Source organism: Strigops habroptila, chromosome 9 (assembly GCF_004027225.2).
Source record: "Strigops habroptila isolate Jane chromosome 9, bStrHab1.2.pri, whole genome shotgun sequence".
NCBI classification, from domain to species: Eukaryota; Metazoa; Chordata; class Aves; order Psittaciformes; family Psittacidae; genus Strigops; species Strigops habroptila.
In genome coordinates, this window is record NC_044285.2 from 42154514 (window position 1) to 42180899 (window position 26386).

Genomic DNA, 26386 nt, shown 5'->3' on the forward strand with positions numbered 1-26386 from the left:
TTTTTTTTAATAACTTGATATTAATTAGAATGAAAACTGAAATCGTTTTGTACAGAGGGACAAGAGGAAAACAACACAACATGGGTGTGGATGGAAACGCAGATGCGTCACTCCATTTCCTGAGTTACTTCAGTCAAAGAGGATCTGCCATGTTGTGCCATGGGGAAAGCAACTGTCAAGAAAAAACAAAAGAGCACATTAAGAATGTGCACTATTAAGAATTAAATGCATTAAAAGCTGTAGGAATGACTCAGATATATCACAGAATCATAGAATAATTTGGGTTGGAAAGGACCCAAGGAAAGGATCATCTAGTTCCAGCCCCCTGCCATGGGGATGGGGATGTTCAGCTCTCTCCTGGCTGCACCTGAGTTCTTTTGCTATCAGACTTTGTAAAAATACAAGTGATTTTGTGTAACTGCTTCAGATGAGGATCCATTGAGGCCCCTCCTCAAGTGTTGCAGTCATCCTCCTGAACTGCACAACCACCATGTATGTGCCAACATTACAGGGCCAGCGGTGACCACAGAACCAGACTCTCTGTATCTAAACAGTACACAATGTCCTTGTACCACGGCAGATCAAGTGGAATGTTTTGCTAATCAAGTGTGAAAATTACAAGAATCAGGCCTAATGCAGTGTTTCTCACAACTGAAGACAATCTTCTCCATGGTAAATGAGTTGAGAATCTCCCAGATGAAGTATTTAAACAGATGGATAATCACCACAGCAACCAAAACCGCCAGAGTCATCGAGGAGCGTTGCGTATGTGCAGGCTCCAAGCTCAGGTTTCGTGCTGAAGGAGGCAATATTTTATATAACACAAGACTAGCCAGCGCTCCGAGGGAACTCACAGTGGTTTCTACAGTCAGTAAAACCTCAGAGAACCAAACATCAGCTCCAGGAACAGCATCTTCTTACGCCTCAGATTGCACTTAAAGTGACCTGACAAACTTGTTGCAGATTCTCTACTGCATCTTGTGTCTCCGCTCCTTTGCATCTGTATTTCTGAGTACTTCTTTACCCACAATTTCTCCTTTCATCTTTTCCCTGCTCTACCAGCATCGTATCAAGGACTGCAAACTCAATCTGCCTCCAATACCAGGAATAATTAGTTATTTGGGCAAAATAAAGTAGCCCAAAAAGGAGAAAGCCAAAGAAACAATAAGCTAATGACAAAGGAAGGAACTTCCCACAGATCTAATTCTGGTTTCTGCCACACATGGCAGTAGTTTTCATCTCCCACATGGCAGATGAGCAGCCTACCCACAGTACATGGCATGTGGGCACACTCACATCCATCCTCTCAATGGTTTTTTATTCCACAAAAAGCACTTAACTGCACAGCGAGAGGAGCAGCAGGACCGTGCCCAGCCAGCTTTGTGCATCCCCAAACCAAAAACCTCGGCACCAGTAAGTTTATCAAGTGGCTCTGTAGTATTTTTGCGTGTGTCAGTGTTGGTTAAATAGCGATGGCACACTTTACCTTTAGTACCTTTAGTAATGTACCTTTAGTAATGTTGGATATGGAGCATAATCGTAGCATCCGAGAGTGGTTTGGGTTGGAGGGACTTCAAAGCTCCTCCAGTTCCAACCCCCTGCCACGGGCAGGGACACCTTCCACTAGAGCAGGTTGCTCCAAGCCCCTGTGTCCAACCTGGCCTTGAACACTGCCAGGGATGGGGCAGCCACAGCTTCTCTGGGCACCCTGTGCCAGCGCCTCAGCACCCTCACAGGGAAGAGCTTCTGCCTCAGAGCTTATCTCAATCTCCCCTCTGGCAGGTTAAAGCCATTCCCCTTGGCCTGTCCCTACAGGCCCTTGCCCAAAGCCCCTCTCCAGGTTTCCTGCAGCCCCTTTAGGCACTGGAGCTGCTCTAAGGTCTCCCTTTAAGGAACCTTCTCTTCTCCAGGCATTCAATGTTTCACATTTAGTTGGAGTTAACACAGGGCTTTTGAAACAACAGAACAGCAGTGGTAGATGGGTGGAAGACGCAGGAGACTGGTGTGACTCCTGATCTTCAGCAGGTTTACAGTGGATGCAAACATTATTAAATGTGTGATATTAAAACCGAAGTTGACTTCTGGAAAACTCATAAAGGGAGACCTAAGCCCTGCTAAATTTTAGGGATTTTGAACCTCCTTTGTACATGAGCTGGATGAACTGGAAAACGCCAACCTGGGTAACTAACGTGCTCCTAAGTCTCGCCATTTTAAATTATGCTTTTTTCTAATGTGATCATTCTGTTTATTTATGAATTTGAATATCTCTGGAACATGTTTATATCTGCAGCTTCTCCTGAGCCAGGTCTCCAAAATCAGGAACACCCTCCATTTGAGTAATGCTCAAAACATAAGCTTCTGAATGTATCCTGAAGGCTGAAGGCTGGTAAGTCTGTTTCAAAACAAGAATTCCGCTTTATTTTTAAACAGAAATGTTAAACCATGAGCTGAGTGACACTTGTCAAGAAATATATTTTTTTTTTGGCCATTTTTTACATTCTCAGAAATTCTGACAAGATTATAATTTCTATCTATAATAAAACTGCAATATTCTGTCATCTGGCTCTAAGACTGAAACTGTTAATGAACTATGAGCAACTATTAGACGTGCAGAAGGTAGTACTTGGAAAAGATGAATGCTCATACACACCACTTGGCCAAGTTGCAAAATGGGTCTTTATGTTTCATTTTACTTAATGTCTCCCATGATTTTAAATAGATAAAATATGCTACTTCCCATCCTGGACTGTTTCATGCTGTTCTTGTGAAACACTTCTGGCTGCTGTGTTCATTTCACTGGTGGGCGAAGGCTGGTAATGGGGACAAGGTTTTGCAGTGCTGCTGAACGGATGGCTTCATGTAAATCTCAATTATTCACCTGACTTGCAACAAAAATATTTTGCTGCATTAATAATCTTAAAGTTGGAGATTATTTTAGGTGGTGGTTATGCTAATGCAGTCTTTTAATTATATAGGGCTTAAAAGCCCAAGTCAGGAAAAAGACCAAAGCAAGCTGATAGTGGATACTGCATAAAATGAGCTGAAGTCCACAAAGAGTTTAATAAAAACACACGAATAAGAGGAATATAGAACAAAGCAGCAAAAGAAGGAGCTTATGGGGACAGCACGCCCCATTTGAGCTGCACTGCTGTGTGGTTAGAGACCCATATTCGCCTCTTTAGCGGGTTTATTCTGCATTCACGGCCACACCGACCCTTCCTGCGAGGGGTTTGTGAGGGATCGGCGACACCGCGCCAAGGGAACCCGAGCCGCGATGGACCCGCACGGCCCAAGGTCAATGGCAACGACCGCCGTGAAGGGGCCGGGGACCCGTTCGGGAAGGGGTTGTGCCTCAGAAACCATCCATGAGGTAAATTATTGTTACAACCACCTCCTGTACCACAGGGGAGCCGGGGCTGCCGGCGGGGAAGCAGCCCAGGAACAAGCCCCGAAGCCGGGGACAGCCCCAGCGCCTCACCGCAACCCGCCCACCCCAAGATGGCGGCGGGGGGAGGAGGAGGAGGAGGAGGAGGAAGAAGAAGAAGAGGAGGGCGGGTATCGGTGCGGGCCCGGGGCGGGGTTTGGTGACGCCTGGCGGTGCCGGGCGGGAGCCGCCGCGCTCCCGGTAGCCATAGCGGCGGCGCTGCCTGCAGTGACGGGAGCAGGCGGGGGGGGGCGGACAAAGGGGGCCCGAGCCCGCACCTCAGCGGCCCCGGAGGGTGAGTTCGGGCGGGGGGCGCAGCGCGACACCCGGGACCGGGCGCGGGGGGGAGCGGAGCGGAGCGGCACCACCACCACCACCACCGCCCCACACCGCGGCTGGGCAGACGGCCCCGGGCAGCGACGGGCCGTGACAGGCCGGGCCGGGCCTCGCCTCCGGCTTTCCGCCGGCAGCTCTCGCCGTGCCGCTGGGGCGGGAGCGCTGTCGGAGCCCGGCGCCCGCGGCCCTGCCTTCAGCAGGGCAGTGAGGAGGAGCGGGGCAGCGGCCGCGCTCCGAGGCCCCGGCCTGGCCGCTGTTACTGCGGGAGCCGGGCAGCCCGGCCGGGGCGCTGGGGGGGTGCGTGGGGCGCGGGCCCGGTTGAACTTGCGCCGAGGGGTCGGTGGAGCAGCGGTGCGGGGCGAAGGTGCTGCGGCGTTATCGCACGGGCAGGGCAGGGCGCCGGCTGCCGAGAGAGGCCCTTAGAGCGCGGATGCCTCAGCCTTTATCTGTGCTGCTCGCTGCCGGAGAACAAAGAGGATCAATTAAGTGGGTGCAGTTACTGGTGGTTCTCTGCCTTCGGTAGGTGCACTCCGGTAGTGGGGTCGGAACGCCTTTCCTCCCGCCGCTCTCGGGGGAAGGAGCCTTTTCCTCGGTTATCTGTGGCATCTTGGCTTTCGAGACAAGTGTTTGGACCTGGTGTGAGACAGGGAGAAAGGCCACGTAGCGCTGAGGAGCACGAAACGTCTTTCGGTTTAGTGCATGAAACACAAACCGAAAGTGAGAAAATAGAGACTAAAGCAGATATGCCCTTGAAACGCTTCCACCCTGTCCTGGTTTCAGCTGGGATACAGTTAATTCTCTTCCCTGTAGCCGGTACAGTGCTGAGGTTTGGATTTACACATAGGATTCTTCTGAGCAATACAGCAGAATGGATCAGAAGCAGCACACAGCAGTTATTTCATTTTGCCCTGCTTTTGCACAGCTCTTAGTTGCATTGTTTTTGTATTATTGCCACCTTTTCAGCATTTGAGAAAATAAAGGAAAAGAACCAACGTGGTCTTAATAAATTTTACTGTCAGTACTAGCAGGATTTATGCATGTTGTAGTCATCCGTACTAATAGGTAACGCGCTGAGACTACTTCATTTCACAGCATCCTGGAGACAGTTACTAATTGCATTTCTGGCCACCGTGTAAGAGGTAAACAGTCACATATTTCAGCCCAGGCTTCACGAGGTATCGGTGTAGTTCTGCCAGTTTAAATGTGACTGTCCACCTACTGAAATACTTTGCAGGACATGTGCCTTCCTAGATCAGCACATTGAGGTGGGGTTAACCAACTCGCTCAAGGTCATGGAGTGTCGGTGGCAGAGGTAACAATAATGGAATCCAGCCATCCTGGCTGCTGGCTCCATGCTCTCGGCACTGGATGACTCTCCCAAATAATTGCAGGTAGTTTAAACATTGGTTTGCGTAAGTGCACGGTGAGGCCTTCAAAACCTTCTGGGGAAACAAAATGTGGATAGATCTGCTCAAGATGCAGTGCTGTGTTTATGTGGAGCTTAAAGTAATTGCTCAGCTCGACACAGGAGGGAGTTTTGAAGGAGAGTTTGTGGCTTATTTTGTAAACATGCACTCAAAAGGCATCAATTTTCTTGAGGATATAGTGTAGAAAGGCTTATAGTGTAGGTTTAGAGCACAGATCGTGAGATAGAACAGAAGTAGATTACACTGTAATTGAACAGTTTTTGAAAGGAGAACGTGGAGACTGATTGTAAAGAGGTTTTCATCTGAATAAAGTGTTTACCAGATGACACTCTGTAGAGTTATTTGCAGTTGTGAGGAGAAAACCAACATCCAACAGATGAACTTGGAAGCCATGGTGATGAGGCTGCTGGAAGTTAAAATGGGAACAACAAACTTCCTCACTTGATTTATGTTCTCAGCAGATACTTGTTAAGTAAAACCAAATCACAATCAGTGTTATTTCTGACCCGGGAGAGAAGTTGTGTTTCGCTTTGTGTTTTTTCTCTGTCTAAATTTATGAAGGAAGGGACTTCAAAGGGAACGCTGGCAGATCTGTGCTATTGTGACACCAGCAGTATATATTTAGTAACTTAAGGGAGGAAAGATCCTTATTGTGCTAAAAAAGATATCCATGGTGATTGTTTGGGCTTCAAAGTGAGCTGAAAGCAAGCTGGCGTTGTTCAGGTGTTACTCTTTGGCCTGTGTCCCATAATGAGAGTTCTGTTGGACAGATTCCTGCACCAGTGAGGAGTTCCATTAGCAGTACTGGGAGGAGCCCAGACTGGGGAGGTCACAGAACTGAGATCACAGATCGTGGTTTGTGCTTACCTCTGTGTTCTGCAAGTCATCACGGTGACTATCAACTACAGCATTGAGTGATCGTGGTGAGAGTCTGTTGTGGTGCGCAAAGCGGCAGCTGTGTTTCTTGTAAATGGCCTGCCTGGGGTGCCAGAGGCAGCCCGCTGCATAGCCTTATTCATGGAATCCCAGACTGGTTTGGGTTGGAAGGGACCTTAAAGCTCCTCCAGCTCCAACCCCTGCCACGGGCAGGGACACCTTCCACTAGAGCAGGTTGCTCCAAGCCCCTGTGTCCAACCTGGCCTTGGACACTGCCAGGGATGGGGCAGCCACAGCTTCTCTGGGCACCCTGTGCCAGCGCCTCAGCACCCTCACAGGGAAGAGCTTCTGCCTCAGAGCTCATCTCAATCTCCCCTCTGGCAGGTTAAAGCCATTCCCCTTGTCCTGTCCCTACAGGCCCTCGTCCAAAGCCCCTCTCCAGGTTTCCTGGAGCCCCTTTAGGCGCTGGAGCTGCTCTAAGGTCTCCCCTTCAGGAGCCTTCTCTTCTCCAGGCTGCCCCAGCCCAGCTCTCTCAGCCTGGCTCCAGAGCAGAGCTGCTCCAGCCCTCGCAGCAGCTCCGGGGCCTCCTCTGGACTCGCTCCAGCAGCTCCACGTCCCTCTTGTGCTGATGCCCCAGAGCTGGATCAGGACTGCAGGAGGGGTCACCCCAAAGCGGAGCAGAGGGGCAGGATCCCCTCCCTGACCTGCTGCTCATGTTCTGGGGGTGCAGCCCAGCACACTGAAGCTGGGTCGTGGGGAGCTTCTTGCCAACCAACACTGCATGAGCACTGCTTGAGGGTTAACCTCCTCAGGGAAGTTCTGATGATACAGGCTTCCTCTGTAAAAGTCTCTGCAGTTTCCTATTGATAAGTGCTGTATGGAAGCTATGCTGTTATTAATACTAAACTGTCAAATCTCTGAAGCACGTGTGTAGCTTATAATTCCATCTTTGGGAAAAGCCCTTTTACAGATGGCACTTGGTGAAGTATCCCAATAAGGCGACTTCCAAGCCAAAAAGGATTGTCTCAAAAAGGTTGCTTGCTTAGAAATCCAGAAATTTATAACCTGAACGACACTGCTGTGTCAGCGAGCACATCTATTATAGGCTTGGGTTTGCCAGCTTTTACTTCTGCCAGTTTGGGTGGTAACTTCTTATCCAGCCAAGTCAAATAAGAAAAGGAAGCAATAACGGGATATACTTTTTTAAGATTGGTGGTTTTCTGCTTGCAAATTGTGGAATCCTGGGATTTTCAACAGGTGTCTAAGGAAAATGAGCCTATTAATAGGGTTAGTGATCCACACCTCCACTGATGTGGTGATCTGGGATTTTGGACCCCTCAACACATGCTGCTGCTGAGCTGAAGAAACCCGAGTTGTGGTTTGACACCCGGAATCGGAATGAAACTTGTGCAGTGTTGAAATAAAAACCTAAAGAATCAAAATAGCATTCGTTATTAGAAATAACGTTTTAAACATTTTGTTAAATATAGCCACTCAAAAGTGCCTAGCAGTAGTTTAAAACACTTATTAGGGGAAGAAAACCCACTTCTGCTGGCTTCAGAGATTGCCTGTGTTTCTCTTACGCACAATGTGTGCAGTATAGATATGTATGAGAACCTCTGGTTCTCAAACATACACTCACTGCATCGAGCTAACTGCTGTAACAAATAAACCCCTCTGCCTATGAGAAGTTTCAGAAGTCATTTTGCATTCCTGGGAGCTGGCAGGTTTTCCACATTAGCTCCTCATACAGTCATCAGATTTTTGCATGGAACAATGATTCTCGCTTTGTAGTTGTACATAAAGTCGTTCAAGAACTAACGCTTACACTTGCTGCACAAAGTGATTCCAGAGTTTAATTCTACTGAAACCAAAGGGATTCAACAGAATTCCAAGCAGCACTCCAAACCCAAATTGCCACGTCCAGATCTATTACTTTCTCTGGACTCTTCTTAATAAGGTAGCAGAACATCAGCTTGGAACACAAGCATTGGGGATTTGTTTTCAGCGTATTATTAGCAGCATTTCAGTGAAGTGGAAACAAACCTGTGCCCTGAAAAGAAACTGGATCTTGGGGGAAGACATTCCAGGGAGAACTGTGAATTTCAACTCTACAAGGAAGAGTTGCTATTGGAATAAAGAATGAAAAGTTTAGTTTGGGAATAAGAATCAGAACCTGTAAATCTGAAGATATGACAGATGTACTCTGGTAAACACCTCAACTTGGGTCATGTTTCAAGTATGAGACATGTATCTGGTGCTTGGAAATGTGAACGTCATGATGTTCAGAATGCAGAAACAAGCCTTTGGTTTTGATTGTTCATAATGCGAGGGCTGTTCGTGGCTAGAAAATTCAGAAACTAAATGTCTTAAGGTACAACTAAATCAGTTTATTAGGCTGCAGAACAGCTGAGATGGACCTTGTTTTAAAAAGCTTCGTGGAAATAGGAATGAGTCAGTAGGAACTTTTTGTTCTTTCACTATTTTCTGCTATAGAATAATGTTGAGTCTCAAAGGACATCTCCAGGTTGATAATTAACCTGTAGGAGCTACAGTAAAACATGATGTTCTTGGGGTGGCGGGGAGAATAGAAGTAGCTCTTTCACTTTGTTCTGTCTGTCGTCAGAGGTACGTGTGCTTGGGAGTCTGGCCTTTATGAATTACATTTGGGATTGTTGCTTGCTCGGGTCATGGGTTCTGGTTTTAGTTCTGGAACGTCACTCAAAATGAAACAGAACTGGGGGGGGGGTGGCAGAGGGAGAATTACGATGGTTGTACTTTGGTTAGAGACAGCGGTGGTCAAATAATCAAACAGTAAGTCCCAAATCTGTTTGGTATTCTTCATCCCAGGAACTATAATGCAGTCATAACAAGAGTTTAGTTTAAACAAGGCATGAAGGTGTTCCCCATTCTTTTGTTCTGAGTCTCTGGGGTTTGGCACACCTCAGTGCCTGTGTGAGCAGATGCCTAAGTTGTTACCCCTCATCCGGGAAGGGCACCACTGCAGAGAGATTCCTGCCTAAATGGGGATTTCCTCACTTCTGCTGTCCCAAGGCACGGATGGGATATCTGTAAGGATGGGATATATTTTTGCCATCGTTTGGTTGTGTTGCAGAGACCCAGCATAAGCAACCCTGGTTGTGAGCTGGGACCCCAAAATGCTGCCATGATACCTGGAAGAAGTGCTTATCAGTTTATTTCATAGCAGTTTGTTACATAGATGGAAATGTGATGCAAATCTTTTCTTATATTTCTGTACTTTGAAAGGAATTTAAGTAGAGGTAGATTCATAACCAAGCATCACATTGTATATTTTTACACCTTTATTGACTGCCTCAGCTCAGTAGAGACTTATGGAAATAATCTTCTTGCCTTTTCTCTTTTTTCCCCCCTTTTTTTCCCTTTAGAATTGCCAAAATGCTTTGGAATTCTTAAACGCTTCAAAACCTGAAGTCTCTGAGGATACAAAACCATAAGAACCCAAGAAGCAGCAAGGAGGATTCAGTGCCAATGCAGCAACAAAAAAGACAGCCAGAGTTAGTGGAAGGAAATCTTCCTGTTTTTGTTTTTCCTACAGAACTTATATTTTATGCAGATGACCAGTCAACACACAAGCAGGTGTTGACTCTATATAACCCCTATGAGTTTGCCTTAAAATTCAAAGGTGGGTTTCTTAGGTTAAGTTCTATTTAAGGGTTAGTTGGTGATCTTGAACAGTCCAATTATAATTCATGTCACAAAGCACATTTGTGACAAACCCAGACTCGTATCTTTACGTGTATCTGTTGGTGAAGTTGGTGAGGTGTTAAGTCATGAGTTGTTACCACTCCTGTCCTTTCTGTTGCAGTTCTTTGTACAACTCCAAGCAAATATGCGGTGGTTGATGCTACTGGTGCAGTGAAGCCTCAGTGCTGTGTTGATATGTAAGTAAAAGTTGGTTGTTTTTCTTTTCTAATGTACAACATTGACTTATCTTGATGTCTTTTATTATTTAAGAGGTAGTAAATGACAGCATGCATAGTATCAACTAAGTTGGATATAGTATTATCCTAATCTCCTATATTCTTGTGGCTGTCTGGTCTTTGCCATTCTTTCACTCTAGGGCAGAGGTATTACAATATTGGTCATACTTCCTTCTTTAATTTGTCTTTAGGCATAAACAGTAAACGCAGTACAGTTTGTAAACCAGTGGTGAGAGTAAAATGAGCATCCTCTGAGCACTTTTGTGTTAGAAATGACAAGAAAAGCAAGACTCCATCTGCAGACAAGTATTTCTCACACAGAAATCCCTCACACAGGGAGGGATTTCCTCACACAGGGGATTTCTGTGTGAGAAGTACTTGTTTGCAGATGGGCAGAATGAAAATGTGAGTTCTGCTGAGCACACGTTCCTGGGCCATGTTTAGTAAAGGTACTTTTGCCCACCTTTCACCCTGATGGCCTCTCTTGTTCTCAGATCTGTCTCCCCTTTACTTGTTCCCCTTGTCAGGTCCCAGCTCAGTAACAGAGAAAATGAGAAGTGACCACAGTAATGTATAGGGTCTGTAGGCTGCTATAATTGAAAGTTGAGTCTATTTTAGCCCAATTTCTTTGCATCTTCCGTTTGGCACCTTATTTCTGTGCTGAGGTACAGCCGAAGAAAGTATGAAATACCTGACAGAGCAGACTTTAGCTTTCTGAATAGAAGTTTGCAAGCAGTGTAACACCTTCTGGGATCTCTGGCTAACAAATGGCCATGGAAGAAAACTCCACTAGTGAAGGATCTGTCTTTTGTCAGATAAATAATACTGGGCTTGGGGAATGGCTCTTTCCTGTAGACTGCCTTCCTTAGGTGTAATTTGGAAAATTCCAAGGACTCACCGAATAAAAAGGAAGTTTAAAACATGGAACTAAAAGGTTTCAGTGGGCAGGGGCAACAATCCTACAAATGGAACAAAACAGGTCAGAATATATCAGTGTATCAGTGAGCTGTTCCAGCCTTTAGCAGACATTTACACAAGCTTGAGGACATTTGGTTAATCTTAAACAAATGTCTTTTATTAAAGAAAGGAAAATAAGACATATGCATGTTGCCAAGGGAAAACTGTTTCCAGGAGAACCCCCATCCTATTCCAATGGTTGCTGTCTAAGGGCAGTGTTGACTGCTGGGCTCTGAGCAGTACTATGCAAGTGTGGCCATTTGCCAGATAAACAGATATTCTACAGAGCTTCCAATTATGCAATGGGCTCTAAAAAGAAACAGGAGAATGTAGCTGTTTATAGGGGTCTGCAGAAAATATCTCCTTGCTTGGCAGCAGATGCATGTTCTCAAAGCACAGCATTATGCACAGATTCTGTTTAGGTTGGTAGTTAGTCCCATGGTACTAAGAGTAGAAACAGAAAATGAAAAGGAAGTGTTGAAGGAAGAAAGAAGAGTTGAATCTGCTGAGAGTTGTATGAATTAGGATTGTCAGGGGGGAAAACCCTTTTGTTTTAGTGAAGGCAGCTGCCCAGCCAACACTCAGCTCACTGGAAGCCTGTCATAAGCACACTTTTTTACCTCTAAAGTGACATAAACCTAGGTACAGTACTGCACCTTCTTGCTTGGAGGGTGACTTGTCTCTGCTTCCTTGTTGGATAGTCAATTCAAACCAGATACCAGTTACAAGCACTGGCTCTGTGTTACTGACTGTGGGTATCTTGATATAGTTCGTTTAAATGAAGACCACAACACAAAAATCTGTTTCTTGCAGCATTTTAATGTCTGTATTATCACAAAGATAGGTTTCTTGAAGCAGTTTAAGACTACTATCCTGTATTACTAAGGGTGGAATCATTTTTTTCCCCTCAGGAGATGGCAGCCTTCTTGAAGCCAACTCACTTGTGTGGAGGTGTATTTCCAGATTAGCTTTTGTTAGCTTAGAAATTGAGAATAGCCTTTCACAAAAAACGAGTTTTCCACTTTGGAAAAATAACTCAAATCCGTATTAACCCTGAGAGCTGATACGAGTTGGAACCTGAATGTTACAGCTCTTTAATGCTAGAGATGTGTTTTCGTAATGAATCATAACTGCAGAGGGGAGGCAGTTGAGCAGAGCGCTGCTCAGATGTCTGTGTGCTTTTGAGCAGTGTTCTTTTAAACCTGTGCCTTTTGTAAGTCCCACATACATTTTTCCCATGGAATACCATAAAATTAGAAGGAATGCAACAGCTCCCACCCTGTCTTGCTGTTGAAGCCATCTTGGGCAGTGTATTCAAAACAGTTGAGCAACAGAGTGATTGCTGGACAGTGAGAAGGTTTACCAAGAAAATAACTGGCTATAACTCAGAGGATATCTACCCTGCAGCCTGAGTTGTGACTGTAGCTTGTGTAGCTACACCTGGTGTAGCTCTTGGTAGGTAGTGAAGTATCTGCAGTATCATGCATTCCAGATCAGGCTGTGAACTGTGCTCAAGGTAGCTAGGTTGAGAGCAAAGCTCTGTCAGCACAGAGCTCTGCTGTGGTTACCCAGATTTACTCACTGAAAGGTGAAAGATATATGTGGAGATCTGTGGCTGTCATTTCTACTTGCACTGTTACATGCTCTTAGTGGGCTTCTGGTTCTGAAATGCCTGTGCATCTTGGTGGCTCTTGTCTATAGAGGGAATGAGTTTGGCTTCTCAGAAAGTATAATTGTAAAGCTTTGAGCCTGGTTTCCTCAAAAAGCTGGACTTTGGCCATCGCCTGCCCACGTGTTTGGCAGCTCTACTTTTCTGCTTCCCTGTCCAGTCCCCCCATACCTTTTAAAATCACTGGCCAGCATCAAACAACTTTGATGAGGGAGGAGGCATCATGCAGGTAATTGATGTTTCATGCCGACTGGCAGCTGGGCCAAAGGTGGGCTTAAGATAGAGAATTAACTGTTCCTTTTGGCCAGCCAATTGGAGCAGATATATTTGGGAACCAGAGCAAACAGAAGGAGGGGAGAGAGAAGACAAGATCAAATCTTCAAGCACATGGAGTGATGGAGGAGATAACAGGGATCTGAACTATTGCATCTGTGTAGGGTGGGAAGAGAGGAAACACTGGGATATGTAGGATGTAATTCCACAAGAGAAGTGCTGCTTGTTAGTTCCTGTCTTTGAAAATGTGCTTTTCCTCTGCAGCGTGATCCGTCACCGAGATGTTCGGGCTGCTTACTTTGGTGTGATAGATAAATTCCGTCTCCAAGTGTCTGAGCAGAGCCAGAGGAAAGCATTAGGGAAAAAGGAGATTATTGCAACTCTGCTTCCATCTGCAAAGGAACAACAACAGCAAAAGGAAGAGGAGGAGAAACGAATAAAAGAACACCTGGCTGAAAGTGTCTTTTTTGAGCAGACTTTGTGTCAACCAGGTACCTGAAACCTTTGACCCTCCTGTCTTCTGAAGCAGTTATGAACAGCTCGAGTGACTAGAAAGACTAGAGTGAATTTTAACCCAATACTTTTTACATACCTGCAAGGCCGCTGCCTTTATCACTGGGGGATGATAGTGGCCTAGAACCCAAATTGTGGCTGTCGTGCTAATGCTGTCTTGATCAAGACCCTTTGCTGCCCCGTGGTTGTGTGTCACTTGCAGAGTGCCTTCTCCCTTCCTCTGGTGCACAAACAGCCAAAGGGAGTTTATCTGCAAAAGGGTGGTAGCTGTTTTTCCCCTTGGGCTCTCTCAGAACATATGCCCCTTCTGAGTTAGTTCCAAACCTTTAATCCTCCATTTCCTGATGAGCAGGAAATATTGCCAGAAACATCTTCTAAAGTGCTCCTTGTTCAGTGCCGTCTCCTCTGTGTGTCTCACAAGTACAGAACAGCACAGTTATCGTCTGGAAACTGCATGTTTCATACATGAGGAAGTGAATCAACAGTCTTGGGCAAAACCTGGACTTGAACAGTTAAATTCAAGTGGTAGGGGGAGATTTAAAAAGTACCAAGTTGTTCCAGAACTGAATTTAAACTAATTCTTGACAGTCTCCCTCACTCTTCCTGATTTATACTGAAATGTTCTTGTCACTTGTTTGATTTTTCATGACAAGAACAAAAATCAGTTCCTGAAAACAGGTGAACCTGCTTTTGAGAGTGTTCCTCTTGTTAAAACCAAAGTGTTTCACTAGTTACACATAGGTTGTTGGCTGGTGAAACACCTTCTGATGAAACCAAAACCAAACAACCTCAAGAGATAGGTGTTAGTGGGGTAGATGGTTATAGCCTACAAAGGTCTCTGGGCTCACAGGGCAAAATGTGACCATGATAGTTGTTCCAGTACAGAGGGTTTGAACCATCCTGAACCATCTGATACTGGTCTTGATCCAAATGCTGTTCCTCTGCTTAAAACCTTTATTGACTTCATTCTACTGCTTGTTAACAGCAAAACAGCCAACAAAGCAACTGCAGGCTTTGCATCTAACCTACAACCTAGAAAGTACAGGTTTATGGAATTAAAACAAGACACATATTGCTGGTCTCTGAGGATAGAAAACTTGGATAAAAACACTGGCTGGTTTCCAATGGGATGTAAGAATTTGGCTGGAGGTATTCAACTAACATGTTAACAGCTCTTCCCAGAGATTACACAGTGTGCCTTTGGGTAGATTCCAGCTGCACGAAGGACAGTTCCTTTATAGTTTGTGTTTCCTTAATCTGGTGACATTGTCAGAGTGGTTCATCCTCATAGGTTTTAAAATAAGATTCCAATATTACTAATTTTTGGCATTTAAACTGGTTCAGGGAGGTGCAGCCCTTGAATCCTCTAAAGAAAGAATCTCATCTGGCCCAAGAACATGAGCTCCTGCTGTAGCCAGGTTTTGATCTGGGTGTGGAAGCTGTTACCTGCCTGTGCAGCTCTTCTAGATGTTGTTTCCTCATCGATTACTAATCACTGAAGGAACATACCAGGGAATAGAGGCAGGATGCATGGTGAAACCTCAAGCTGTGCTGAAGCATCCAGCTGTCAGGAGTGTGTGTATGTAGCTACTGGGCCTGGCAGGTTCTGTTCCTCCAGGAGGGAGGGGTTTGGGAAATCATGTGAAAACAAGTTCCAGCATCAGAACAGCGAGCAGCAAAATGTGGAAGGTTTACAAGGGTGGGTGTAAGAGTTGTTTTCCACCCCCTCAAAAGTCCAAAGGCATAAGAAAATCTCAGAAAATCTCGCAGCTCCAATGTACCATAAATGTTTTTTGCATAATGTTTAACATTTATTTTGGTCAGATGTTCCTTAACACTTGGATGTTCCTTCCTCTTTCAGAAAACAGAACTGCCTCGTCGGGACCTAGTTTACTAACAGTCTTCCTAGGAATAGTGTGTATTGCAGCACTAATGCTACCTACATTGGGGGAAGCGGAATCCCTGGTGCCTCTCTACCTCCGCTTAAGTGTGAATCAAAAGTTAGTAGCTGCTTATGTTTTAGGTAAGTGTTCTGGCTTTTGTAAATGTTTTCTTACAGCTTCTGCATTTGCCAGTGATTGATGGAATACAAATCACCACATTACCTTTTGGTTTGCATCTCTACTTAGGTTTTAACTGGCAGCCAGAGTGAATTCATTCTCATAAGCGTTTTAGACCAGATTTTAGTTGATATTTATTATATACAGGCCCCTACGTGTGAATTCACTTTCATTTGACAAGTGGCCAACTGTAGTCATCTGCCAACAAACCTGAATGGAATGTGCCATTTCTGATTCTTACACTGAAACAGGGAGTTCCTCCGTTGCAGAACCTCCATCTCCTCTGTTGTTCTGTTGCTCTCTCCAACCCAGAGGAGCAGGTCTGAAAGGCTCCGTTCACTGCCTTCTCCATAAGCAGTTGAAATACTGAACTGGCTGCTCGTGGCCTGGGTAGGTGGGTTCTTCACTGGGTAAAAAACTGGCTGGATGGCAGAGCCCAAAGAGTGGTGGTGAATGGTGTCACATCTGGTCACTAGTGGTGTCCCTCAGGGCGCGGTGTTAGGGCCAGTGTTGTTTAACATGTTCATTGATGATCTGGATGAGGGCATCGAGGACACCCTCGGTACATTTGCACATGACACCAAGTGTGGTTCTGCTGTAGGGCAGGAGGCTCTGCGGAGGGATCTGGACAGGCTGGATCCATGGGCTGTGGCCAGCGGGATGAGGTTCAACAAGGCAAAGCGCTGGGTCCTGCACTTGGGTCACAACAACCCCCTGCAACGCTCCAGGCGTGGGGCAGAGTGGCTGGAAACTGCTCCTGGGAAAGGAGCTGGGGGTGCTGATTATTGAGCTGAGCATGAGCAGCTTGTGCCCAGGCAGCCAAGAAGCCACCAGCATCCTGGCCTGTATCAGCACCAGTGTGGCAGCAGGGCCAGGGCAGTGACTGTCCCCCTGCACTGGGCACTGGTGAGGCTGCACCTTGAATCCTGTGTCAGTTCTGGGCCCCTCACTGCAAGAGACACATTGAGGTGCTGGAGCAGGGCCAGAGAAGGGCACCGGAGCTGGTGCAGGGCCTGGAGCACAAGTGTGATGAGGAACGGCTGAGGGACCTGGGGGGGTTTAGTCTGGAGAAGAGAAGACTCAGGGGGGGACCTTATCGCTCTCTGCAACTGCCTGACAGGAGGATGGAGCCAGGAGGGGGCTGGTCTCTGCTCCGAAGGAGCAAGGGATGGGACAAGAGGAAACGGCCTCAAGCTGCCCCAGGGCAGGTTTAGATGGAGCTGAGGAACAATTCCTTCCCCAGAGGGTGCTCAGGCATTGGAACAGGCTGCCCAGGGCAGTGCTGGAGTCACCGTCCCTGCAAGTGTTCACACACCGTGTAGCCGAGGCCTCAGTGCCATGGGTTAGTGGTGGCCTTGGCAGTGCTGGGAATGGCTGGACTCGATGATCTTAAAGATCTTTTCCAACCTGGTTGATTCTATGAAATGTGTAGAAATAAGTTGTTGTAAACCCTTCCCAGGAGAGCACCAGTAGCCACAGTTCCTCCTGCTTTGTGACTCCTAACTTAGCAAGTGGAGAGAAGTTGCACGTTTCATTTGTTATGACTATGTTTCTATAACTGTTTCAGATTTGAAGAACAGTCTCACTAAACTCAATTCTCCTGTCCCACTACCTGGCAGAAATGAGGAGTTACAGCAAACGAGCTAGGCAGCTTCAGACTGATAGCTAGAGGTGAGGTAGTGGTGGGAAAAGACCCAAGTTCATGGTGGTTCATACACACACTGAGTTCACTGACTGACTCCTGCAAGTCAGTCTGCTGAAACAGTTGGAAACCTCACTTGTTGCTCTTTGCCTGAGCCACTGGTGGTGTACTCTCAGACCTTGCACTAATTCCTGCTGTGTTTTTATCTCTAGTTTTGAAAATGACTCCAGTTTCTGCTGGTGCCAACAACAGCTTTAAACCATTTGGCTTTATATGTTTGCAACAGGTTGACCTGTTTGTAGCTTCACTATAAAGTTCTTACAGGTTTTGATTCCTGTGGTAGCAGCACTTTTAGTGTTCATGAAAAGGTTCTTTATGTGCAACTCTTCTTGTGTACGAAGTTGAGTGCTCTTGAGAAGATGAAACCACTTTCTTTGCACCAAAGCACAACTGCCTTGTGTGGCTTTAATTGAAAAGGGAGGTTAATGCCCATCAACTGGGCCTTAGAGCTGAGAAGTATTTGCTTTACAGCAATGAGTTAAACCCTTTATGGCCTGAAAGTCCCTCTACAAGTGGTACGGGCTGTCCTGTAGCACCTTCCAGAAGCCTCTGTTACTGCTCTGTGATGATTTAGGTGATCCAGGCTAAGGCCTACAGCAGTTGTGGCAGTACCAACTGTCCAAGCTAACACAGACCTTAAGCAATAGCTGACCTGTAATTCCTCTTCAGTGGGGGCATTGCTTATCTCATGGAAGGCAGTGTCAGAGCTCTGCTCTGCCCTGCTTCCACCTTCAAACCGTTACCAAATCAGTGAGTTCAATTGCTGTGTAGTGGCAGGACAGTAAAATAGTCTCAGAAATGTCTTCATCTGTGGTAGGAGAGATGTGTAGGCTTCAGCTGAGCTCTGCAGTGAAAGGCTGTTCCATGAACACCATCTGAGCCTGCAGGAGAGGAACATTGCCCAAGAACTGATAAATTACCAGTTGGATGTCGTGTCAGGCTGGAATTGAAGGAGCCCTCATGTTTTCCATACACCTCTTCACCTAGAGCAATATAAATCATGGCTAAGAACTTGCAGAGTTGTACTTTTTCCTGTATCAGCACATAACTAAAGTGAACTTCTCACTGTGCCATAAGTAGGTTTATGAGCCCCACGTTTCCTGCTTTCATCTGGGTTTAATTGCTTTTAACCTCTATCAGCACAGTTCTGTTTTGCTTTCCTCCCTCCTAAAGGTCACAACAAAGAGTCTGTAGGAAGCTCCCAGTGCAGACTGACAAGGAAGCTTCACATCTTTGTCTAGAACTGGTCTTTGATCAGCTCTTCTGCACAGAGCAGAAACAACAGCCTGGAGCCTTCAGCTGATCTGCCTGACTGCTGAGTCAGCATTTGAATGGCACTGCCCCCAGGAAAACTGGGGCTTGGGTGCTGGTGTTAAGACTTGCCCCAGTCAAAAGCTCAAGGTTGAGCTTGTCCAGGGCTGAGCTCAGTCATTGTTTGGATTATTTAGAGCTGCTTTGACATTTAGGTACCAGCTACGCTGCACTTGAGTGTCAGCCTTTGTAAGCAGTTTGTGACTCCATCAACTAGGAGCAATCCTTCTACTATTTAAATGAAGTGTACATACAACCTCTGCATGTATCTATGCACTTTCACCTTATTTTCTGGCCTGTGACAGGGTAAAGTGTCTATTTGAAATGTTTTATTCTGTGAAATTAAAGCATTTAGTTGTTCATTCTTGTCTTTCAGGTCTCATCACCATGGTTATTTTGAGAACATGAGCAATGAGTTACTAGGATGTCAAACACCTTACTGTATATTCACATCATGAATGTGGACTGCCTTTTACTCCCATTTGGCTCATTAAGATGCTAGCAAAACCCGTTCAGTGATTTCAGATACCTTCAGAAGTGTAATATATTTTAACTATGTATAATAAATGAAAGACTCAAAGCACTTTTGGGTGCTTCTGTATCAGACAGCTACGAAATGTTCAGTGATACCTGTGAAAATCATTTGGAAAACTTTTATATCTCCGCCTACTGTAAAAAATCCTTATTAAAGCAACATTTGTTATTTTTAGTCTATGTTCACATCGGTGTGTGCTCACTCCAAAGGCAAAAACCTGTCCTCTGTAAAACAGTCATTTGGTTTGTGGTTGTACGTGCTGAGGCTGGTGCCCACCACTTGTGTATCCCTCCCAGGATGAGAGTCATGACTGATCATGGAAGCGAATGGCAAATTCCATCCGTGAAACGATGAAATAAACCATGAATTTTAGGTGAAGAATTCCTTCTCCACGTCCTTACTTCAGCATTGCCACTTGGAGTGCTCGTTGTGTATCACGACTGGAGACAGTAAAGCCAAGTCCTGGCCTCAGGTCCTCTCATTTCACAGGCTGCATGTGCAGGTGACCCGAGTGGCATTAACAGAAGCTGAACTCACACTGAAACCTTCACCATTTCTTCTCTGTTAGAGACCAAACTAAGTAGAGCAGCACAGGGATTCCTCCACACACCCCCCAGCCAAGACAGAGCAGGGGTTTTGTGTCAGAAACTCCTCAAATTCCAGTTCTATATTCCAGGTGATCATTTCTCTTGTTCCATACAAGTATTTCCCTTCGTTTGACATTTCATGGGTGAGAACTTGAGAAGTATTTCTGCTGAAGGGCCTCTATTGCTGTGTTTGATTCAGACACACAAATCTTTGTTCCTTAAGTCTATAGAACATGCTCTGATCTGTATAAATGACATTTTGGAAATTAAACCTTCTTTCCCCCCCTGCATGTTATGGGTCACTTTCCTGCTTGTGCATGCAAGGCTAAAGAAACCATGCAGATAAGTGTTGCTTTAAAAACCCCACAGAAACAAAAAGAGAAAGGTTGAATTGAAGTTGTTCATCACTGTATGTTTTTTCTTATATACAATACAAATAAGTCTTTAAAGGGCAATAAAATGTAACTTCAGTTTGATTCGCAGGAGAACTGAGATTGTGTCATCTGTGAGTGTCAGATGATGAGGCAAAGTCAAACATTAACATTGGTTACAAAGCAAAGCTCCTGACGGGTTTGTGGACGCCGTGTTCCAGCGCCTGTGCTGGAGCCACCAGTGGCACTGGTTTGGGGCACAGGGTCTTCTCTGAGCTCTGATCTCCAGAGCTTTGCTGTTAACTCTTTAAGACCTCTGCTGCTCATTCTGATTTTCATGGGGTGGTTGAACCTGCTGCTGCTTGAGCAGGGCGAGGAATGGAGCACGAGGTAGGAGGACAAAGCTGCCGTGCAGCCCATCAGCCTGTTATGGAGCCCATCTTGCTGTTATGCAGCAAGATCCACGTTTTATTGTGCCCAATAAAGAAAGGAGAAACCACAACCACAAACCCACCTTTTTCCACACGTATCCTGGAGTTCCAGGATTGTGCTTTTCTTGCAGAAGCACTGAAGAGACAGAATCCCACATGGAGGAACTCTTGAGTCGCTATCGCAAGTGTCGATGCCTGCAGATGGTGCACGGACACAGCTTGGGAATGGGACCACAGGACACAGACCATGACTGACACCTTCAAGGAATGTAGACTGAGAAGATTGGCTTAGAAGAACACCTTGACCAAAGAAACCAATAATAAAACATTACCAGCAACCAAGACTAAAACATGTGAACGTTTCTTCAAGGGCAAGCAAAGAGCAATACAAGATAAAGATGAAATGCACAGTGTGACTGGGCACATGCAGATAAACCTGCTGCTTGGGCAAAAAAAGTGCGACAAATGTGAACCGTGACTTCTTTCTACTTCAGGGAGGTCACAGCACACTCTGTAATCACAGATTTATGCCAGCGTTGGGAAATAGGACCTGAGGATGGTTTGAGTTCAGCACTGCGAGGGGGGAATGTGTCAAACCCTGTTGCAGTGTGGGCACAGGGAGGCACTAGTGTCACCTCACCAGTGGATACACACGATTTATAAGCTATTTTTTGATGCCTGTACATATATATATATATATATACATACACACGCATATATGCATGCACATACCTGTAGTACTTAGTAGGGTTGTGGAAAACACTGAACACCTTTGGAAATAAGACCTGAGACAGTGACTGTGCCTTCTAAATACACCAGGAAAAACAGTTAAGTGTCCGCGTCATTTCCCATTCCTGCCTCTTAAACAAAGAGTCATTTCCGTGACATGGAGCAGTGTTTCCAGCAGACAGTGAGGAGGCCTTTAAGATCATCCAGCAGAAACAATCATCCTGTTTACCCAGCACTCGCCGTGGCACTGGGATCTCGAACCAGGAACGCTGGCAGGCGGGAAGCCGGAGCACTGCTGAGACCATGTCCATCAGCGGCGCTCCCGGAGCTGTAGGCTCAGGGACATGAGCTCCTCTGGGTGTTTGCACTCGTTGGGATCAGAAAACACTTAAACTTCCCTGTTTTCTCTAAAGGAGGGATCACAGAATGCTTCAAACCACACCAAACCCCACAGAACTGTTTCTGAGCTGCAGGGACCTTCAGGTACTGCACTTATTTCACCAGGGATCGGAGCTGGAGGAGCCGGTGGAGCAGCCTCCTGTGGAGAGCACCCGGGAACAGATCCAGTCCCTGCAGAGGGAAACGCTGCTGCTGGCAGCTCAGCACCCACCCCAGGAGGACAACCCAGCGTGGTGCCAGTGACAGCCACTGCTGCTCTCAAACAGCCCAACAAGGGCTCCAAGGAGCCCATCACAGAAACGTGCCTTCAACACAGGACAAATCCTTCCAAATCCTTCCGGAACCAACCAGCTCTGAACTGTCAAAGCCAATCGTGTGTTGTTTCATTTCATGTTCACACACAGGAGGATCTGATAACCAACAAGCCTAAACTGGAAAGAGGTTTGGCAATAAATCACCATATTTTAGTCCTCATTTGTCAATGTGTATTCCAAATACCTCGCTTTCCTTGTAACAGCTGTCCTTAGAAACGCCAAGTTCCATCACCCCTTTCCCTTATCAGGAGTATGAATATCATACGTTCAGACTTAGGTGCACTGGGAGTCATTCCACAAAGGGGAACTTCCCTGAGCCAGTGAACCAGACCCAGGAGTACTTTGCTTACAGGAAAGAAAGTTCTCAGGTGCCGAATAAGAGATGCTTCATAGAATCATAGAAGGTTTGTGTTGGAAGTGACCTTAAAGCTCATCCAGTTCCAACCCCTGCCACGGGCAGGACACCTTCCACTAGAGCAGGTTGCTCCAAGCCCCTGTGTCCAACCTGGCCTTGAACACTGCCAGGGATGGGGCAGCCACAGCTTCTCTGGGCAACCGTTGAAGGAGAGTGCAGTAGCTGTTGCCAGCAGTGTGTAACTCACTTAGTGCTGCTCCAGATAAGCTAGTGAAGACTGGGAAACCCCTGCTACTCATTCTAGCAAGAGCCACTTAAAGATAATGAATGTGTAAATGAAAGGAGTCCTAAAGAACCTGCATACCCCCAAAAAATGAGTACAGAAGGAATGAACACTCGCAGTGTAACAACTACAGCCAGGTAAGGGGATACACTCACTTCTTTTGGTCTATTTTTGTCTTTTATAGAAGCTCTGCTGGTTGCTAACTAGCTGTTTACTTTGGATAATGAACTGTAGCTAATGCACATCAGCTCTTGAAAATCTGCAAAGCTCTGTAACCACACTGACAATCCAACATGGAATTACGCACAGGGAAAGTAACACACGCTGGCTCTGAGGCAGCCAAGGCTCTGCAAAGGAGTAACGTAATGAGCACAACCGTGATTACAGCAGCACCAAAGCCATGGCTCGTCTCCTCACTGTGAGGAAAGGGCTAGTAAGGAGGCTCACCTGAGTAACAGGCTCCCTGTAACACCTCTGTTGTGGAGCATCAGTTCAGACACATGTAACTGCTGTCATCCTGAGCCTGGCAGAGCAAGAGGTAAGAAGAAGGAGCAAAGGTGACTGATCAAATGCCTATCAAAGACATGGAATGAAAGAATAAAAGAGTCTGTATTAGAACGTAAAGCCTTGGTTACAGTTTAAAAAGAGAGGAACTAACAATACACTTTACAATAAGAAAGTGAGAGCATTCTTCTGTAGGGAGATACTCGAGGTAGGAACACCAAGGCGTTACAGGAGCATAACCCCCATCACAAGACAAATAAAGCTCTGCAGTAAGGCTCTGGAATCCCATGTTCCATCAACACACCAACCAACCCATTAGTGCCTTTCCCTCAGGAATCTGCCAGGAATCTCCAAACCCAACCCCAAGGGTGCAGTGAATGCACTTACAGTGAAAGCATCTTGATTTATTTCTGGCAGCAGTTTCTTGCAGCGATGCCACAGAGTCTGATTCAAGCTGGCTCTAAGACACCACAGTGCTCTAATTCTGTGCCACAAAACCCAGTGCATGACACACACATCTTGGGTTTGATTCTTCTCTGTGGCACGAGGAGAAAAAGTGATCATGAAAACCATGTTTCCAAAGACAGCACCTGCAGCAAGAAGTGCTCCCGCTGGAGCAGCTCTTCCTACTGGACACCCAGCAAAGTTCTAAACATTTAAATGCCATTAGTAGTCATGGAAGGAAACCTTGAATTTAACAAACATTTTCCAAGGCTCTTATGGAGCAGGAAGAAACTAAACCCTCAGAAGAACTCTATATTTTATAAATGCCAGATTTGTCTGAGGAATCTCCCTTGCATTAGGGAAGTCTCACCAATCCCTTGAGAGACACAGGGGAGCCAGCATGAAGGCATGTAGAGACGTGTTTGGTTCTGGTTTAAATGCACTCAGCTCCTCCCCCCTTCCGAAATTCCTGTTCCTGAGCCAGCGACTGGAAGTCAAACAAGGTTATTCTCCTCCGGTGGGTTATTTTTTCCCTTCCTCTCTCATGCTTCTACCACCAGACCCCAAAGGGGAAGGAAGGAATCCCTCCCTCCAGCATGTCTTTAGATGCAGGGCAGCTGTCTGCATGGAGAGAGGAAGGGCATCTCCTGACCAAGACCCAGGCTGGCTGTTGGCAGGTCTCAAGGAAGACATCAGGCAAGGAAGCTCATACCAAGCACACAGAAATGGGAAGACTCCAGTGTCACACATAAAACAGATGAACAATCATCCATCCAAGACAGACCCTTTGGAGACAGGCACCACATCAAAAATGTGAGGTGACAATTCTGACATCCCGTTCTTGAGAAGGGCTCTTGCAAGCCACAGAACCCCAGCCTGGTTTGGGTTGGGAGGGAGCTTAAAGCTCATCCAGCTCCAACCCCTGCCACGGGCAGGGACACCTTCCACTAGAGCAGGTTGCTCCAAGCCCCTGTGTCCAACCTGCCCTTGAACCTTCCTGTCATTAAGGTTTTAATTCTTGTACTGGAGCTGTAAACATCCAATTACATTGACAAATATTTAACGTGGTGCTTCCAGGAGAAGAGGGATCAACTTCAACTCCATGTGCCACTTGGTGATGATAGAGAAAGGCTGCTTGAAACAGGCTATGAAGAGCTCACGTTTTAATTATGACTCCTGAAGCTCCCTATTTTAAGTCAATGAGTTATGACTCCAACAAGAGCACAACAGTGTAAAGTGAACACTTCTCGTGCTAAGGAATGCACAAGCTGTTCTCGAGCTGGGAGCTCACAGCACTACACGTCCCTCCTGCCTTTAGTCACTTCACTGGCAAATCATCTCACCACAGCGGGGCTGGGCTCACACACAGAGCACTGATACTAGAACCACAATAGACATTCATAGATCAAAACATCTCAGGCTCCCCAGTAGAAGACTCTGGAGCCCTGTTTTGTTTGTGTGGGCTGGTGATCATTCACACTCAAGTTTTCTAAAGAAAAGTGAGAAGAACAAACTTAGCATTAAGTTCTTCAACTCATCTCAGGAGGACTATGGAGTTATTCAGATCTCACTGACCACACAGAAGACCCCAGCAAGTTAATGTGCCTGCTGCACAGACTCGTTTTCCCTGGCATTTGTACCTCTTTTCCAGTGTGAAGTATCTATCCCTCTGCTAAATGCAGCAGCCACCGGAGCTCTCATTCCATAAATATTGTCCCACTGAGCACTGGCACCATTATCCATGTTCCCTGAGGAGCCACGTCACTCTGGAGAAGGTGGAAGGAAGAAAAACACCTATCAGTTGTCAAGGAAGACACACTGGCCCAAGACCTGATTTCACTGCCAATGAATCCCACAGGATAGTTTTCAAGCAGAGCAATGAAGTGCTGATCACAAGCAGGACTTTGGAAGGGTGCCATGGGTGAGGAGCAGCAGAATCCCAGAGGAATGGCTCTATGCCCCCAAAAAGCTGCAGGATAAACAAGTTTATATATTGTATACTTATATATTTACACTTTTATATATATATGTATATACACATGATCATACTACTTCCAGTAAGGCCTGAGACAAGGAAGCTGCCCGTTTCTTCTCAGAGGAAGACAAAAGCATAACACATTTGAGTAATACAAACTCAGATCAGTTGAGGAATATCATATACAACAGTCCTGTAACGATGACACTTAAGCAAGCAAAGCTTCAATATTCATGAGTTAACAGTAAAATAGAGGTAACACTAACAGCGAGTACAGGGTTGATGATGCACATTGTGTAACAGCCCAGTTCCCCTCAAGCTGGACACAGATTTTACAGGATAATTTGGTTCCAAGATGTAATATTTCACGTCAGTGGAAAAACCCCTGTATGTGCCTCCTGACCCCAGGGCACAAACCTGCAGCTTCTCAATGACATGGTGGCCAAGAAACGGAGATGCCTTTTCCACAAGTTCAAAGTGATTCGTTTTCCAAAAGCAGGGAAAGGAACGACTGCGGATACCTCCAGACTGCAGGTACATCACTGTTCCTCTCTCCTCCAACAGCACTAATTGCCCCATTAAGGCAAACCACAAAGATCCCCCACTTCTTCCCAAGAGGTGAGAGCCTCAGCACCGTCCCCCCAACCAACTGCAGCTTCTCACTTCCAAACTATTTCACCACAACCTCCTCTAGGTATAAACCACGAACACATTTAGCTAATAAAGTCTTTTGAAAATGTTGGGCTTGATTTTATTTGGGTTTATTTTGTGGCTTTCCCAGAGCTGCCACAGAACTTTTAGATCCCAGAATCCCAGCCTGGTTTGGGTTGGAAGGGACCTTAAAACTCATCCATTTCCAACTGGGTAGAAGTGGGTTACAATAGATATTCTGAATTAAAACTAAAAGCATTTAAACATTAAAACCAGAACGTGGTTGGCTCTAACAAAG

General features: G+C 46.0%; 1 protein-coding gene across 2 annotated transcripts; it reads left to right on the forward strand.

Annotated features, from left to right (window-relative positions):
* Positions 1 to 3592: 3592 nt before the first annotated feature.
* Positions 3593 to 19966, forward strand: MOSPD1 (motile sperm domain containing 1). 2 transcript variants are annotated; one of them, XM_030496790.1, is made up of 6 exons: positions 3593 to 3719; positions 9471 to 9727; positions 9911 to 9986; positions 13189 to 13415; positions 15299 to 15460; positions 17065 to 18874. In XM_030496790.1, the coding sequence occupies exons 2-6, from the start codon at positions 9574 to 9576 to the stop codon at positions 17142 to 17144; spliced, it is 699 nt and encodes a 232-aa protein (XP_030352650.1). In that variant the 5' UTR covers positions 3593 to 3719; positions 9471 to 9573; the 3' UTR covers positions 17145 to 18874. The 2 variants fall into 2 exon arrangements, with proteins under 2 accessions (XP_030352650.1, XP_030352649.1); XM_030496789.1 differs by lacking the exon at positions 17065 to 18874 and adding an exon at positions 18887 to 19966 and having other exon boundaries at positions 3595 to 3719.
* The last annotated feature ends 6420 nt before the right edge of the window (positions 19967 to 26386 follow it).

Excerpts from the sequence above, each read along its gene's own strand:
- MOSPD1 (XM_030496790.1), top strand. The coding sequence starts at position 9,574 with ATGCAGCAACAAAAAAGACAGCCAGAGTTAGTGGAAGGAAATCTTCCT. Across the intron at positions 9,728-9,910 it reads GTTTGCCTTAAAATTCAAAG|TTCTTTGTACAACTCCAAGC; the intron begins GTGGGTTTCTTA and ends TTTCTGTTGCAG. Across the intron at positions 9,987-13,188 it reads CCTCAGTGCTGTGTTGATAT|CGTGATCCGTCACCGAGATG; the intron begins GTAAGTAAAAGT and ends TTTCCTCTGCAG.